General features: G+C 44.0%; 1 protein-coding gene across 4 annotated transcripts in view; it reads right to left on the bottom strand.

Moving 5' to 3' along the window:
- The window catches only part of LOC121150371 (gamma-secretase activating protein), a 69,226-nt gene extending 51,228 nt beyond the window's left edge, over positions 1 to 17,998 (bottom strand). The window contains exons 1-6 of one of the 4 annotated variants that reach the window (XM_040971217.1): positions 17,825 to 17,998; positions 8,484 to 8,557; positions 7,204 to 7,260; positions 6,400 to 6,469; positions 5,997 to 6,050; positions 2,266 to 2,354 (exon numbers count right to left, since the gene is read on the bottom strand). In XM_040971217.1, the coding sequence (XP_040827151.1) occupies positions 2,266 to 2,354; positions 5,997 to 6,050; positions 6,400 to 6,469; positions 7,204 to 7,260; positions 8,484 to 8,557; positions 17,825 to 17,918 (438 nt within the window). In that variant the 5' untranslated portion in view covers positions 17,919 to 17,998. The remainder of the gene's footprint in view (positions 1 to 2,265; positions 2,355 to 5,996; positions 6,051 to 6,399; positions 6,470 to 7,203; positions 7,261 to 8,483; positions 8,558 to 17,824) is intronic. The other 3 variants (XM_040971215.1, XM_040971214.1, XM_040971216.1) reach the window with 3 other exon arrangements.
- Between the last annotated feature and the right edge of the window lie 228 nt (positions 17,999 to 18,226).

The following is an 18,226-nucleotide window of genomic DNA, read 5'->3' as shown; positions in this document are numbered from 1 at the left end:
GCCAACAACATAAGAACTTGACCCTTGTCAGCTCTGACAAGACAAAACACTTAAATAGATACTGGAAAAGCAGAGTTACTCAGGAGAGGGAGAGAGAGAGTCAGGTCTTCTATCTGCTGGCGCATGCCTTGAATAGCTACAGTGGGGTGGAGAGCTGAGCCGATCTGAAGCCAGGAGCTTCCTCTGGGTCTCCCATGCAGGTGTAGGGTCTCAAGGCTTCAGGGCTGCCTCCGTTGCTGTCCCAGGTTAGAAGCAGGGAGTTGGATCAGAAGTGGAATAGTTCAGACATGAATGGCACCCATATGGGATCCCAGCATTGCAAGTGGACAGTAAGCTTGCTGTACCACTGCACTGACCCCAGACTTAATTTTTTTAAGCATCCAAATGCTGATTAAAGATCAACTGCTTCGTTCTGTGCATGACAGATTGATTCATCAGTAGGATTCACAAGTGAGCTTCACTCTCCCTGTGAAACCTGAACACACTGTGAAAGACTAGTCTTTCATGTCTCAATATTATCAACATCCTCACTAAAATATTCTTGAGAAAATACAAACGTGTTTCAAAATGTTCATGGCAAAAAAATGCATATTTTTACATTTATTTGAGGCAGTTACAGAGACAGAAAAACAGACCTTCTACCAATTATTTCATTACCCCAAGTGGCCAGAGCTGGACCAAGGCAAAGTTGGGAACCAGGCACACATCTTGGAGAGAAGCAGGTGTTCACTGAAGTAGTTGGGTCTTTGCCATTTACATGGGAGACTTAGATGAGGTTCTAAATTCATGGCTCCAGCCTGGTCCAGCCATGGCTAGTGAAAGCATTTACAGAAGTAATCCATAGATGGGAGATTCTCTCTCCCATGTAAAAATAAATTTCAATTCAAAAATTAAATTGAACTCCCAAAACTGAAGATCAAAGCATTGGCTATACGCTATTCTTCAAAGTCAAAAAAAAAAAAAAGACATAACGCAGAATTTAACTGCAAAAATGACATGAAATTTCATTATTTCAGGGCTGGCTCTGTGGTCCAGCAGTCAAACTCAAAGCTACCACTTACAGAACTGGAATCCCCTATGGACACTGGTTTGCTCCATTTCTGACCTGGGAAAGCATTAGAAGATGGTCCAAGTGTTTGGGCCTCTGCACCCACATGGAGGACCTGGAAGAAGCTCCTGGCTCCTGGCTTCAGACTAGCCCAGCTCCAACCATTTTGACTATTTGGGGAGTGAACCAGAAGATATTCTCTAACTCTGCCTTTTAAATAATTTTTAAAAAATAGTTGTATCAACAAATCATGTTAATAATTAAACATTAAAACAATTTTTAAAACATGAAAAATTCTCATGATTTGTGAAAATATACATCAGATAGGATGCTTCATAGACCAAAGTGGGAGCACAGCTTGGACATGCAATGTCATACTTCCGGGCATAGAGCTGGAGAGCAAATACTCTTAAATGCTCTATGCCTCCAAATATGGCGATACCTCTTGCTGTCAATGGCCAGGCCTCCTGAATGGAACAAGGGTGACCAGGACTTGCCTGCTCAGGGCCATGCCAAGGACTGTGGTGGCAAAGAACCAGGCTTGCCAACCTCTGCCAGGTCACAGCTTGGCAGTCACTTGCCTTCTATAGGCAATGCTACCTTCTGAATTCACAGTTGATAAATCGGGCGATTAAGTCCTTTAGTCACATATGGCATCTATTAACCATGTGAATATATGAAATACATTATGTTAACTTTTCCATTGCATGTATGATTTTTAAATTTCTTCTGTTATTTGAGAATCAGAAAGAGGGACAGCTCTTACACTCCAAATGGCCACAATGGCCAAGGCTGGGTTAAGCCAAAGCTAGAAGCCAGGGACAGTCTGTGTTAGCAGGAAGCTGGAGTTAGGGATCACATCTAGGCAATGTGATGTGACAAAGAAGTCTTCACCAGCATCTTAGCTGCTAGGCTAAATGCCTACTCCAAACGTGTTTCAATATTGAAATTCTACTCATGGAAAAATCATTACCTTTCCATTAGAGAAACCACATTACTGGAGTCCGGGGAGTTAAGTTTGAACCCTTACTTTCCATGTTTGTAAAGGAAGAGCTGCTGAAAATCTCCAGCCAAACCCATCTGTAAGATTGCTCTGAGGCGTCAATGTGAGCACGTGTGTGAAGTCCCTTGGTCAACAACACCATCCCCCTTGACACCCCTGCTGGAATTTCACGCCTTTTGACTAAAGAGACTTAAATGATGAATGACAGACTTACCTGTACCCAAACATAGCTGTCTATGGCTTTTAAAACCTTCACATTGTTCACGGGGTGGATTTCAATGAGCAAAGTCAAGCACTTTGACCCTACAGAGAAAAGCAGAACTTTAGTCACGCAAGCTGAGGAACCCATTATTTTTGTTTTAAATGGGTAGCAAGAAGAATTCCTGGTAACTTTACTGCAAGCTAACAAGACTTATATTTTTTATCCTAAAATCCTGGGAGTGCCTTCAGCTGTCCCTCTCTCCTGGGTTCCACTCCAGGGACAGGGGGCAAGTCCAGGGCCCCAAGAGCAATCAGTCTAGCCACGGATCTGTCTTCCCCATCCGCAGGAACCCTAAGGCAGCTGACTTTTGTCATGGAAACCACAGGTCACTCAAGAAACACAATGTGAAGAAGCCAGCCTCCTGAACAGCCCTGAATATGGAGGAGAGACAAGTTTCAGGTTCAAAGAACTGTCCAGATCATAGGAAAGCCCTAGATTCAAAACACAAGTGGCTCCTGAAATTGCAGGCAGATAATTTTGCTGTGCTCTCCTATGCACACCTAAGAAGGAAGGTTCTAACAGGGATCACTACCTGCCAAGTCATTAAGATTCCCAGATTTGTAAATAGGACATATCAGAACATCGAAATGGTAGCTATTCTATTAGGCTATTCCATAAATGGAAAGATTTGTTTTTATTTGAAAGGCAAGTTTTACAGAGAGAAGAGACAGATCTTCCATCTACTGATTCACTCCCCAAATGACCACAATGGCTGGAGCTGAGCCAATCAAAGCCGGGAGCCAGGTCTCCCACTTACGTGCAGGGACTTCAGCTCCCTGCTCATCTGGGAAAGCAGCAGGGATGGCCTGATTGGAAGAGGAGCAGCCAGGACACAAGCTGGCACCCATATGGGGTGCAGGCACCACAGGGTACAGGATTAGCTAGCTGTGCCTCTGTTCTGGCCCCAGAGCAATTGTATATTTTTAAATGATTTTTAAAGTTTTTTATTATTATTATTCATTGAAAAGACAAAGAAAAATGCACCTCCCATCTGCCACTTCTCTCCTTAAATGTCAATGACAGCCAGGACTGAACCAGGTCCAAGATAGGACTAGGTCCTCAGTCCAGATCTCCTGAGTGATAGAAACCCAATTCCTTAACCCATCAGCCCATCACCACTTTTTCTCAGGGTCTACATTAGAAGGAAGTTGGATTTAGGCACCAGCAGTGGGCACCAAACCCAAGTACTCTGATGAAGTTCTTTAACACCTTTTTTCATATGTAGTTTTCATTTGTTTTGGATATATTCCTAGTAGTGGGATAGCTAGACCATACGGCAGATTTATTTGCAATTCTCTAAGCACTTATACTGATATCCATACTGGTTGTACTAGCCTATACTCCCACCAGCAGTGAAGGCAATAGGACTTTGTCTTGGTTACAGGGTTTATTGGCTCAGCACCGAGACCAGGGCCTGTGTTGGCCTGTAGCCTTACTTTAAGCAGCAGACTCCTTATGTCCTGCGTCAAATCTCACTGAAGCTAGTCCAGTTCTCCATCCTCTGAAGTGAGTGTTGCGCCTAACTCCTGGAGCAGCAGAAGCTTGCTGAGGGTTGCTAAGAATTGCCGAGGGTTGCTAAGGGAGAAGCCCCAGAAGAGGGAAGCGGTCATTGTAGTTCTTAGGAAATCATGCCTGGGGGAGGCAAAGAAGGAGTTAATGCAAAGCAAGAGATGCCAGAGAAGGGCTCCTACAGCTTCCCAGCATCTCCTGGAAACGTGTGCTAAGGCCCCTGCGAAGGTATCACCAAGACTCGGCCCTGGTGCTTTGCCACTCTCTAAGCTGGCTCTATGTGGAAATGTGTGTCACGCGATTGTTTGGGTCAGCCTCACAAGCCTCACGTGGAAAATATGTCCAAAGGGTTTTTCCATCGCATGCAACCGCAGGAGAACTCGTGTGAGTGGGAAAAGCTTACAGACAAAAATTGAAGTTCCAGATAGACACAACAGGTGGAAAATACCAGGATCAGGAGACCAAGAGACTGAGAAAGATCTGCCGGAACAGTAGTCCCAGGTCATCACCAATGCTTACACCGGATCTCTAAAAATGTTTACAAATCAGGTATTTGAGAGAGTCTAGGCTTTTCCTGATGAATAGAACAGCTGCCCTTCACTGAGCTGACTGTTCCACATAACAAGAAGCCAGAGTAAAGCAGTGGCTACACCATTCAGTTCCCATGGGGTACCTTACCCCACCATGGGTCCTCTTGAATGCTTTCATTACAGATAAATACACCTCAGGCCTGGTGTGATACCCTAGTGGCTGTATTCCTCACCTTGCATGCCTGGAATCCCATATGGGCACTGGTTCATGTCTTGGCTGCTCCACTTCCCATCCAGCTCCCTGCCAATAGCCCGAGAAAGCAGTCAAGGATGGCCCAAAGCCTTGGGACCCTGCACCCACATGGGAGACCTGGAAGAAGCTTCTGGCTCATAGCTTTGGATCAGCTCAGCTCTGGCTGTTATGGCCACTTGTGAAGTGAATCAGTAGGCAGAAAATCTATCTTTCTCCGTAGATCTGACTTTCCAATAAAAAAATAAGTTTTGGGAAAGATGAATATACCTGGGTTTCTGTTCAGAAAGGACAGCACAAAAACACTTCACGGGTCACTTCCTGCGTCTTCTACTTCACTTACTCACATGGTCCCTCCGTCCCTTGGGGCACATTCATAATCAAAATCTGGGATTTGATTTGTAATTCCATACACGTGATGTTGACCCCTTGTGTGCCGTATTCCTAGCATACATAGCACTTGACCCAGAACAAGCACTAATAATACTGAGTGACAAGTTTTGAAAAAGTTGAATGGGAAGTGCAGGAGAGTGTCCCATGGCAAAAATATATGCATCGGCAAATTAGTAGAATTGCTTTTTCATTTACTACTGGTGGACTATGCACACTGATTAGCTCTTCATGTACAGTTAATACACAAAAAAAACATGATGTTCTGGCCTTTCCGACATGGTTACAGCCAGCTCCTGGCCATGGAGTGCCTGAAAAAAACCTGCTAAGCACTGACAGTCTTCCACACTGATTACAATCTGAATATACTTACTGTTCATTGTGGTTGTTTTCTGGACTTTGTTCATTACTTGAGAAAGTGTCTATTTTGAAAATCTTTTTCATACTGGCCATGGTCTTTTAGCTTTGCTTTTTTAAAAGATTTTTTTGGAAAGGCAGATTTTACACTCAAAAGGAGAGACAGGTAGAGGATCAGCCTGTTGCTGGCTCCTGATCCTCTTCATTTCCTTTTTTTTTTTTTTTCGTTTATTTTTAGTGGAAATGCAGATCAGACTTATGGAGAGGAAAGACAGGAAGATCCTCCATCTGCTGGTTCACTCCCCAAATGGCCACAATGGTCAGAGCTGAGCTGATCCAAAATCAGGAGCCAGGCACTTCCTCCTGTTCTCCCATGTAGGTACAGGATCCCAAGGACTTGGGCCATCCTCCACTGATTTCCCAAGACACAAGCAGGGAGCTGGATGGGAAGTGGAACAACTAGGACATGATCTGGTGCCCGTATGGGATGCCAGTGCCTGCGGGTGGAGGATTAGCCCGATGAGCCATCGTGCCAGTCCTGATCTTTGCTGTTCGTTCTGGAACATGCTCAGGCCACTTCTAAAGCTGCATGAGATTCAACTCCACATACGACACATTTTTGTCAAGCAACACACTAGTGTCATTACCTGGCTGAAGTTCATTTCTTCTTCCTTCTTTGGTAGATTGGACAAAACTTGCAGCTAAAAGAAAATAAATCCATGAGCAGTCATTCCATGTGATGTGTCAAATGTGACCATTTAATATCTGAAATAAACCAAGGTCCCAAGGATCCGTCAGGTGGGAAGTGGGACCACCAGGACACGAACTGGTGCCCATATGGCGAGGACTTTAGCCACTACACTACATGCCAGGCCCATGCCAGGCCCATTCTACAGATTCTTTAACTCCCATTAATTTCCTGCAAACATTTCCTTCCCAGAAAAATCACAGGCACAGAAAGTAAGTATTGCTGAATCATCCCATGCTTTGAAACTCTTCAAAGATGTGGTTTTCGTTCTTGACACGCAGCAACCAAAGAATTCAACTTACCAAGCAAAGTCCTCTCCCTGTTGACAGAGCAGCTGACAACTTGCAAATCTTTCTCAAAGGTATACAGATGCTGTGGAAGCAAAAGCCTAGTTTAATTCAGGGTTTTATAGTAAATATAAATTACATGAATCTAAGTTTGCATTAAGCTCCCTACCAAGTATGGAACAAAACAAAGAATCAAATAAGTTATAGATGTACCCATGTTAAAGGTGTTAGTTTTTTTTTAAGTGCCGAGAACTGTTCTATTTTTTAAATTTATTTCAAAGGCACACACAGAGAGGAAGAGAAAGGAGACAGGGAGAGAAAATATCTTCCATTCACACAGGTTCACTTCCCAAAGGGATGCAACAGCTGAGGCCAGGCCAACACCAGGAGCTCCATCTAGATTTCCCACATGGGTGGCAGGGCTCTAACCACTTGAACCAGCACTGGAGGCTTCCCAGGCAGGTAAGCAGGGGACTGGATGAGAAGCAGAGCAGCTGAGACTCAGACTGGTGCTCTGGTACAAGACGCTAGGATTACAAGCAGCGGCTTAACCTGCTTCCCTGCAACACTGGCTCCCAGATAATTCTTTATGCAGAATTTTGCTCAAGGAGGCCATGCTGGGCACTGAGACTCAACTATGAGAAACAAAACCTGGTGGTGGATTGCATAAGCCCTGGGAACCAAACTAGACACCAACTCAAGTTCCGAGTCTTCCACTCGCTGGCCATGCTGACCTTGGACAAATCCTTGAGCCTCTCTCCATCCCCTGTCAGTAAAATCTACCGTAAGAGCTTGTTAGGAAGATCAGATGATTTTTACCTCATTTTCTCTGGTCTGGCAGTCATATAATCCAAAGACGACATTTCCCTTATAATCCTGAAAAGAAGCAAGCAAAAAGTAGTTAACCAGATGTCTGAAATGCCGTTGTTTAGGAAGCTAGGATGTCAGAAGTTTCAAAACAGACTTGGAATAATCAAACTATGTTTAGCACTAAGAAGTCGAAAGGAAGCTTAGGGTTCTCATCAGAAAGGGACTGAACTGGATTCAACTGGTCATCTGGGCAACAGTAGAAAGAGGGAACAACAGTGCACAGATGGCTGAGTTGGGGGACCATCTTGTAGGACCGAGCACATGAGAGATGGAATCTTTTCATACCCTAAGCGGGCATACATGCTCTGGGCTTGGTGCATTGTCTCACTGGCTAAATCCTTGTCTTGCAAGTGCCAGGATCCCATATGGGCACCTGTTCACGTCCCAGCTGCTCCATTTCCCATCCAGCTCCTTGATTGTGGCCTGGGAAAGCAGTACAGGATAGCCCAAAGCCTTGGGACCCTGCACCCACATGGGAGGCCCAGAAGAAGCTCCTGGTTCCTGGCTCTTGGATAGGCTCAACTCTAGCTGCTGCAGCCACTTGGGAAGTGAAATGGCAGATGGAAGATATTCCTCTGTTTCTCCTCTCTGTAAATCCGCCTTTTCAATGAAAAAAACCTTTTTTAACAGAGGGTATGTACAAGAGGATATGCAATAACTAGAATAAGCCTAAGAAATACTCAGAAGGAGACTTTTTGAATCTTACAATTCTTCAAATACACTATCCTCAAATTTTTTAAACAAAATGGGAAAAAATAACAGTACAGGAATATAGTATTGGCAACACAAAGTAGCCACAGGAATTACTCTTCTACCTCACTAGCATAGTCATGAGAAAGTTAAACTCATTGGAACACTTAACACTGAAAACAATGTTTCAAAGATCCTAGAATGTCTGTATAGACAAAGTAACCATGTTCGATATTTTTGCAAAGAAACTTTTTAATTAGGCTTAGACACTTTTCACTTGTCATTTTTCCTCCAGAAAAGTGAAAATGTCTCCTCGAAAAATGAACACTGTTGAACATGCCCATTCATTCTGATCCTCATTCACCTAGTCAACCACCCCCACCAATAAACAAAGTCATATTTCAAGGCCATTTGTCAAATTGCACTCACCACCCTTCTATAAGGTATAGTATGGAATTCTGCAGAGACTAAAATGATTGCATTAGAAAGTCATGTCTTGTGCATTTTATCACAATAAAAAAAAAAGACTATAGACATACCTTGTAGGTATAAACAATATTTCCATTTCTTTCAACATTTAGTAGACGTAAGCCGTTATAATCTTCCAAAATATCTGAAATGAGATCATTGTAATTTAATACACAGATTAAGTTTCACATATATGCTTATGAAAAAGCACAGATGGAATATATTGATTCCATCACACAAGTTTTAAAATAGGCAAAGCTAACATACTGTGTTAGAAATCTGAATGCTAGTGACCTCTAGGGAAGAGAAAGTGATGGGTAGCCTCTGAAGAGAGACGTCTGAGGAGCCAACGCCGCTGTATCCAGATGTCTCATGTATACTGACAGTCACATTCTTGACCGTATACTTTTATATGCATATTCTACTTTGATACATTTCAAGTACCTAATCACTTTTGCTTTATGTATTTTGAGGCTAAATTATTAGCAGCATACAAATTTAGCACCATTATAAGTTTCCCAGAGGATGAACTTCTATTAAGACACTGGGCTGAATCAGCACTCAGAATCCTCATCAAGTCCTTCACCATTAATTGTCATGCTATAACCAAGCAGTTAAACCAGACAAAATACCAACTTCCCTGTGTCATCTCCACTCATATTCACCATTAACAATGTTGCTGGTCAAGAAGGGATCAACCCAGATGTGGGGATCTCAATGCCAAGGGACTTCTCCCTACCTCCCAACAAGGTTTCTGCTGTATTATGGACCAAGGGCAGTGGGAATGACAGAGAAAGAGAAGCAAGGAAAAGTACCGAGTCTTCCTCTACTTTGACTCAGAACTAACAAAATTCTCTTGTTGCTTCTCGTAAAGATTCTTTCCTCAGAGACTGCTAATAAAGGCGATCTTCAAGGAAAAGCACATAGCTAGGAATGCAGCTTACATATCAATGTAGGGCTAGAAGGGGCAGGCAGGAAGGGTGGGGCCAAGTCTGGACTGCAACTCCTCTTGGGATTACAGCATATTTGCTAATCACCAAGCCTGGCTTGGGGAGAGTGCCTTTCCCCACCACTCCCTCCAGGTAAAGCCTTGGTAATTTCCTAGGGTCAAGTCTGAAAAATCTGAGACACTAGTTCATTACTGCCCTCTCCCCTTCTCCAAAGAGGCCCACAACAGTTAGGCTGGCCCAAGGTGAATCCGAGCGCCGGGAAGACAATCCAGGTGTCCCACACAGTGGCAGGAACCCAAGTACTTGGACCATCACCTGCCACCTCCCAGGACGCACTGGCAGGAAGCAGGATTGGAAACAGAGGTTCTGAGCCTCCCACTGACATACTGATATGGGATTCAGTTACTTCAACCCAGAGTTTAATCTGCTGCACCGTAACACCCCCTCATGCAAAAGCTTTCACTAGGAGCTGCCCTAACCAATTCCCTTATGATGAAATGCCCCTTAGCTCTAACATTTCATTTTTCTCTGAGGTCTACTTTGATATTAGTACAGCTACCTCAGCTTTCTTTTGGTTAGTATGGGCACCGTGTAACTTTTATTACTAATCTTCCAATGTCCTTACAGTTAATATGTGTTTTCAAGCATTACCCACCTGGGTGGGGTTTTTGTGGGTTTTTTTTTTCTTTTTTGAGTCTAACTTTCTTGATCTTTTCATTGAATGTGTTCCACTTACATTTATTAAGATAAATGACTACTGTCTTTATGCCTCATATTACAGTTTGCTTTCCATGTGACTCATCTGTTTTTGCCTTCTGGGTTAAACAGATTATTATTTTATTCTCCCACCTATGAAAGAGGCAAGTTTGGGAATGAGCATGTGGCATAGCACTTAAGGTATCATTTGGGAAGCCCATAACCCAGATCAAAGTGTGTGGGTTTGAATCTCAGCTCTGCTTCCAAACCAGCTAACTGCTGATGCTCAACCTGGGGAAGCAGCAGGTGGTGGCACAAGGACCTGGATCCCTGCCACCCACCTGCAAGCTGTGGAACCTGGAGTTCCAGGTTTCTGACGTTTCCTGGTATTTGGGGAGTAAACCAGCAGATGGAAGATCGGTCTGCTCTACCTTTCAAATCAACAAAAACTGTAGAAGTTAAAAGATGAGTATATCTTTGTGCAAAGAAAAAAATGTTTAAAATCTACATTTCATAATACACACTTTCTGCAAGCTTTTTGAAGGTCCCTCATATGTATGGATTTACTGATCATCTATTAACTTGACAGCTGTATACTCTTATTAGTTATCCTAAAACCTATAACATTCCAATATGCAGTGACAAAAATTGTGACGCAACTGGAACTATAATATTAACATGAGTAATAGGTTAGAAAACGTTCAACAATATCTGCTGCAGCTGGCCAGCAAACTCAGCAATTGTGTTTGCACAGATATTCCAACAGAATAATATGTCAGGACAGTAAAGGACCCATGTGAGAATGTGTGTCCTACTGTAATTTATGAGAGCCTCAACCAGCAACCCAATATGAAGTGAATAAACACCTTGTAAGATAGCCACACGATAGCATGCTAGATAGTGACAGTGAATTAATATGCCATGTAAACATGTAAATAACAGCTAGAGGTGCCCCAGATCCTCCTCCACTGACACATTTTAAGTGCACAAACAGGAGGATTCAATTTACACACAACTAATCCACCGCACTGGGTGTGAGGTTGCTAGGAAGGTTCCTTAAGGGCCAGTGTGGATGTTCTCTTTCCTGTCCTGATTGCTAAGCGCACAGGTATGTTTCCCTTGCAGCCATTGACTGAGCAGTGCATTTTCTGCATTATAGATATATATTATATACTTTTAATGTATTTTGACAACCGTCAGACTCTTTACACAAAACACTTAACTGATGAACCATCAGCTTCTTTCTGAAATTTGAAGCTAATCTTCCTAATTCTGTAATTTAAAGTGCCTAAACATTGGTAGACATAGCCATGATAGTTGTCATCATTTTGTAGGGAATGATATATATTTTGGCCAGTTTCCTCAAAAGCTACCCCAAGTTGAATTACTTAAACCTGACTTTTCCCAGTTTAGAAGGTAATATTCATAAGCTCTAATATTAAAATGCATGCCAAATATCCTATCATAGGAATTTTGTTCCCAATTACAAAAGTGAAGGCTAATTGCTGAACTAACACCTGCACTGGAGCTTAAGATGGGAATCCCATGTGGGTCTCCCATGTGAGTAGCCGGGGCTCATGTACCTGCTGCCTTCCGAGGGTACACAAGTATTACTCAATTTGAGACATTTGGATAAGTGACCACGTGTCCCACGCAATGTATTCACCCGCTGTACCTAATCTGCCCCTTGCAAGTTTTTTAAAACTAAGGATCATCACTTGGTCTTTTAGGAGACTAGGAGTCAAAGGATCAGCTTCAAGCAAAGTAGCACTTGACACTCTTCAACGTTCTTGTTTCCATCTCAACCACACCACGCGCAAGTTTATTTCATTGCCCTTATAAAGCAATTGCATACCAGTGAGGTATAGGTAGTCTGGCCAATGTCATACTGTGAAAAAAAAAATTGGCACACACTAAACTCAAACCTGCAAAAAGTAAATGGGACATTAGGACAAATATCTCATATCAGGCTTAGCATAGGAGAAGGGATAATTATTTTTAAATCCTTAGAACAAGAGATTTTGCAGCCAGCTGAAGAGAATTTCAGCCAATTCCCTTTCATCTTGTGCATGACTCCAAACTTTAGGAATGCAATGTGTCAATATTTTGAGAAATATCCTTCTTTCAAGATTACAAGGATGCTGGGAGAGACCTTCACAAACGAACACTTAGAAGGTTTCGGCCGAGATAAGAAACTGCTTTACAAGAAAGCTCGTTAGGAAAATCCAACTTTCTTATCAAAGTACAGCTATTTTGAAATTACACGCCCCACCCCCCCCAAATCAGAAAACAGAATTCTCCAAGAAAGGTGAACTACTCTAACTGCTACATGCTTATGCCATTAAATCACCGATTCTCAACCATGGTTGCGTTAGAATCATCAGGGGACTTTTCAAACAGCACTGATTGGCCAAACCCTCACCAATATACTGATTTTATGGGTTTGGGGAGGGACCTAGGTGTTTAGGTTTCCCAGGTGATTCTAATGACCTGACTCTACCCTGACCAACCTAAGCATATATGTAAATATTACACCATATTCACTAGTTAGTATAACTAGAACCACTTCCATAATGTTGCCATGGTAGACTTGAAATAATGTCTAGTATGGTAGCCTAGTAGCTCAAGTCCTTGCTTTGCATGCTCCATACAGGTGCTGGTTCATGTCCTGGCAGTCCCACTTCCCATCCAGTTCCCTGTTTGTGGGCTGGGAAAGGAGTCAAGGATGGCCCAAAGCCTTGGGACCCTGCACCCACATGGGAGACTCAGAAGAGGCTCCTGCCTCCTGGCTTCAGATTGGCTCAGCTCCGGCCATTGCGGCTACTTAGTGAATCAGTGAATGGAAGATCTTTTTCTATAAATCTGACTTTCCAATAAAAATAAATCTTCAAAACATAAAAAGAATGCCTTCATGGTTACCTTAGGTAACACTAATATTCCTGTTTAGTATATGGTTTTCATTTCAAGGTCATTTGAAATACAAATTTGGCAATGTTGGAAACTCCAAGACCGAGCTCTTACCACACAACATGAAGCAGTACCCCTTCCCTCTGGGCAGACCAATGGTTTATGTTTTGAACTCCCCTTTTTCAAAGAAGTATTCAATTAATTCTTTGCTTACTCATTCTGACTCTACTCTTAGTGGTTTATCACTGGCAAGTCCAGAGGAGGAAGTTTAGCCATTCTAAATGAGGAAATGTGGTCCGATTTTATAGTTCAGTGTATTCAATGCTGAAGAACAGGGCAGAAAAAAACTCACTATTTTGATATTTGTCTAAATAAGCCTGCTAAGCAAAGGAGTCTTTAAATTAGAAGGTACTGACCAATCACAGTTTATATAAAACAAAAACTCGTGTCCATTCCGCGTATTTTTTTACCAAGCCAAACGTGCTTTCACTTTAGAGATTTGCCAAATATATATCTTCACTATGACGCATAAAAGTATCTTTTCAACCATACTAGGGGAAACAGGGGTCACGCAAACTTCTATCAAGTAGCAGAACTGGGAGTGGGTGTTCAGCCTAGTAGGTAAGATCCTCTTATCCCACAGAGCAGCTGAGTCGGAGTCCTGGTTCCTACTCCTAGCTCCAGGGTCCTGCTAAAAGAGACTCAGATAGTGGTAATGGCTCAGGTGACTGAATTCCTACCACCCCTGTGGGAGGCCTGGATTGACTGCCTCCCTTCTGACTTTGGCCCTAGCCAAGCTCTATTACACGCTCTTGGTTAGTGAAACAGTGAATAGCCTCTCACTATTTTTTAATTCCAATTCACAGATCCACCATGAAACAAGTAAAACAAAGTAACAAAGGCAGGCTCCTGGTCCCTGTATCAGTCCGAGGACAGAGCAGCAAAAATGGTCACTCCTCCATCAGTCCTTGTAAAATTCGTCACATCCCTGTACAAGCTGAAAGATCAGAATATATGGAAGATGGGTTTATGATGCACCAGGTTGACTCAAGGCTTATCAAAGCAGGCAAGAAGATATGGGTAAGACAGAGAAGTCTTCAGAGAGTTGACATACCACAACTGTAAGTGTCCTGAGGATATGATTTATACTAGGGACTAGCATTGTGGCATTGTAGGTTAAGCTTCCACTTGCAAAACCAGTATCCCTTAAGGGCGCCGGTTTGAGTCTCATCTACTCCATTTCCAACCCAGCTCCCTGCTTATGGTCTGGGAAAGCAGTGAAGGATGGTCCAAGGTCCCTGGGGCACCTGCATCCATGCAGAAAACCCAGAAGCAGCTCCTGGCTTTAATCTTGCCCACTCCTGGCTGTTGCAGCCATCTGGGGAGTGAATTAACTGATGGAAGCCCTCTTGGTAACTCTGCTTCTGAAGTAAATCTTTTAAAATTTTTTCTATGAAAAGTCTACTATACTGCTATATGCCATAATAATTAGAACATATTCATTTTTTGTTCTCATCAATGACATACTTTTAATACAGTCACTTAGAAATAACCCCAGAAAAAAGTATGAACGATCTTCATGGAAGAAATTCTAAAGCATTAAGATTCATAAAAGATTTCAACCATAAAGTAAATCAAAAATGCTTACTGCAAAAATTAAAAAGAAAAGAGATTGAGGGAGGAAGAATGGGAAGGATTTGTGGTTATTTCAGAACTGTATAAAATCCATGAAATCTGTTGCCCTAATAAAATTTTAAAGAGTCATTAAAATACATCCACATAAATAGTAACCTATATGCTACTCATGGTTGAGAATATATTAGTCCCCCCACCCAAGCTGATCTAGAGCCAGTGCAACTTGAATCCAAGTTCTAATAGATTTTTTGGCAAAATCTGACAGATCAAGATTTAGTGTATATATAATATATGTATATGAACAAAAGACATGAAAGACACAATGTTCCTGAAATATACTAAGCTCCAGGGACTTGATAACATCCCAGTTATTAAGATCAAGTTCAAACAATTCAAAAAACAAAGAACTTGGAACAAGGCCTACACATACTCGGAGGACTGATGTGTGATGTTAAGCGCCTTCTCTCTCAGTGAAGACCGAAAAGAATTCCTGATGTTGCCCAAGTTAGAACGCTTCGCTTACGGTTTCCAGCTCCATGAGGGTGCAAAAGCAAAGAATTCGAAGTCATCATTCTGCCTTTGCATTTTGATCTTGTCCTGGACTAGCAATCGAGGTCTGACAGGCAAGGTTGGGCAGCAGCAAGCTGCAGCTCCCAGCCAGAAACCGATCCCCCTATTCCCAGAGAATCTGCAGCCCCCAAGCAATGACCTCAACCATTCTTTGGGCCCAGTGTCCCTTCGACTGTCCACATGAGTAGGGAGAACTCCATAAACTAGATGAGATGCTCAATATGTCATTAAAAAGGTTTTTATACGAAATGGTTTTGCCCAACTGGAGGCTAAGGTAAGTGTTCCTAGCATGCCCGAGACAGACAAAACCAAACTATGGCATCCAGTAGGTTAGGTATGTTAAATGCATTTTCCACTTGGGATGAGGTTATTGCAAGGAACATCTGTAGACCATTAGTGATCCTGGAAACAATTTAGCCATTAGGATGATGGGAAACCAAAACTGGATTTCTAGAACACAAACAATAAATTCCACGTGGATTAGGAAACAGAATGGGGAAAACAAAGCTGTAAAGCTTCAAGAAGGTAACACCGAGAATGTTCTCCTAACTTCTGGAGAGGAGGACGACTCCTTAAAAAGGTCAAGAAAAAGCATCAAGACTCACAAATCAGACCACCAAAATTAGGAAGACCTGGTTATCAAAGGCATCATCACAAATGGAAAAAAAATCAGGTATAGGTGGGAAAGATATTTACAGCATGTACGATGAACAAAGAAAATCTAGGATACATACAGAACCACTAAGATTGCTTTAAAAATAGAACCCTAAAATGACAGAAGGACCAGACAGTTCATGGAAAAGGAAACTCAAGTCAGCAAAGCATAATACAAAAGTTTCCTTAAGGAAGTATAAATTAAAGTTTATTTCAGGTGCATACACCTTTTTTGCATAACCGATATTTTCCATGAACCTTCTGGGGACTTCTCATACAGATTCTCAACCTTCGAGCACAATGAAATAACTAATCCACCAGTTTATTAATTTTTTTTACTCTGGAACTTGAGAGGATATAGAAGATCAGAAATGTCTGCATGTTGACACACAAGTTTATATTCCTTCACAGACAGTGACCCTAAAAGCCAGGATCCAACAGCATCACACAGCACACACCAACCAAACACATCCACATAGAATGTGGCTCAACACTTCCTCCATCTTCTCATTTGCAGGTGCCTGCCATTTGGCAAACTAGGTGCTAGCAGTCCTTTGGGAAAAGCAGTACTTGGTGCTAAGACAGACTTGAGACTGCTGCTTTTGCATTTAGAAAAATGCAGCAAAACCTCCTCCAGAAAAACCTTTTAGACATCCAGCAGTTTTAAAAAGGATCCCCCCTTACCCCGACAACAACAACAAACACGAAGCATTCCTAATGTTGGCGCTAATAGTAGACACAATGGGGTAAGCTACAAAAAAAAAAAAAAAAATGCAACTCCTTATTGATAAGCAACATTAAAAACCTGCGAATAATTCCGCAAAAGCCGTAGGACAGTGATGAGGGCTGGGGGAGGGGCAGGACGCAAACGGGGGAGGGTGGTAAAATCTTATCATGGTTGAAAGGAGTGGAGTCTTGGGGTAATCACACACTCCACCGAAAGAGAAAGCCCTCTCCCTTTTTCTTCTGCCGTTTCAGCAAAAGCAGAGACGCCAGTAAGGACAGGTCATCCTGCCGCAAAACGGACAGTTCCCACTCGCAGGTGGAACCCAGCTCAAGGAACCCCGAGATTGGAAGCTTGGAAATGCTCCAGTGCGTCCCGCTGCAGACTTGACCAAGAACAAACCAGGGAATCACAGTGCTCCTTTTCTTCAGCTGCAAAGATCCTCCTTCCTCCACCTGCTCCAAATCACTCTAAACTCGCTCACAAGAAAAAATGGCAGCAGCAGCAACTGAAAAAATACTCAGTCCTCAACTGCCGGACAGCGTCCCAAGCGCGCTGCAGAAACTGGGCAAGAAGCGGAGCCTTCCCCATTACTTTGCTCCTTGGCTCTCTCCCCAGCGCCTGTTCGCACAGGTAGGGCGCTGGGGAGCAGCGGCGGCCGGCAGGCCTTTTGGCTGCTGTGACCCACTGCTCAGCGCCAGAGGCTGGGCACTCCCCCTCTGCAACTTCACCTCCCAGGATCCCGGACCCCGCATCTCACAACAGATGATGTCAAAACAAATCTGAGGAAGCAGAGTTCCCCTTCTTCAAATTAGATCGGCTCTAGCAAGGCCTAACAGTTACAGAACTTTCCTGTTTCTGAGGTGCTGGCCACGACTCATTTTAATAAAACGCACCACCCCTAGGAGGCCCTCGCCTCGGTCAAGTCCCTTCCCATGCGGATGAGAACCTTCCAAGTCAAGGGAAATCACACGACGCTCCCCCACACACCCCTCCACCCCTTGAGGGGAGCTCAAGGGTGGTGATGCCCAGAGCACTTGGGTACCGGGATTTCTTTAGAGGGGCACGAGCCGGCCAGAAGAGACACGCGGGTAGAGGCGGTGCAACCCCTTCCCGCCACCCGGTTCGGGCTCTGCTTTTGGACGACCGGGACTCCCGAAAAGGAAACTACCTCTAGGCCCTTCCCGGGCTGCTCCGGGTCGGCTGGGGTGCCCCCACTCCCGGAGTCTCCGACGCCAAGCCCGGCCCGCCCTCACTCCGACGCGCGCCCCTGCACCTGCGCCGCCGCCCGCGGCCTCCGCACGCTGCGCCCGCAGCCGAGGGAGCACGTCCTTCCCGAGGTCAAAGTCGGCGACCAGACGCAGAGCCATCGCCGGGACGCGGCCACCGGCCGGCTCTGGAGCCGGTCAGCCACGGACATTCCGGGCCGGCGCAACGACCTCTCCTGTGGCCCCGCGGCCGCCCCTCCTTCCTCTCCCCGCCTCCCCGTTGCTTTCGCTTCTGCTGCGGCCGTCCCGGACGGAGAGGCCCCCGAGCACCGCCTCCTCCCGGACCGGCGGCTGAACCCGAGCCAGCCGGACAAGCAGACAAAACTGAGCGGGCTCTCGGGGCCGAGGACACAAACGCGGCAGGGCTTGGGGTTGTTTGGGAGCTCTGGCGGTTTAATGCAAGCGGTGAT

Source organism: Ochotona curzoniae, unplaced genomic scaffold, assembly GCF_017591425.1.
Source record: "Ochotona curzoniae isolate NIBS_2020 unplaced genomic scaffold, NIBS_Ocur_1.0 contig_21, whole genome shotgun sequence".
Classification (NCBI taxonomy): domain Eukaryota; kingdom Metazoa; phylum Chordata; class Mammalia; order Lagomorpha; family Ochotonidae; genus Ochotona; species Ochotona curzoniae.
Note: the sequence above shows the minus strand (reverse complement) of the source record. Positions and strands in the feature narration are given on the sequence as shown.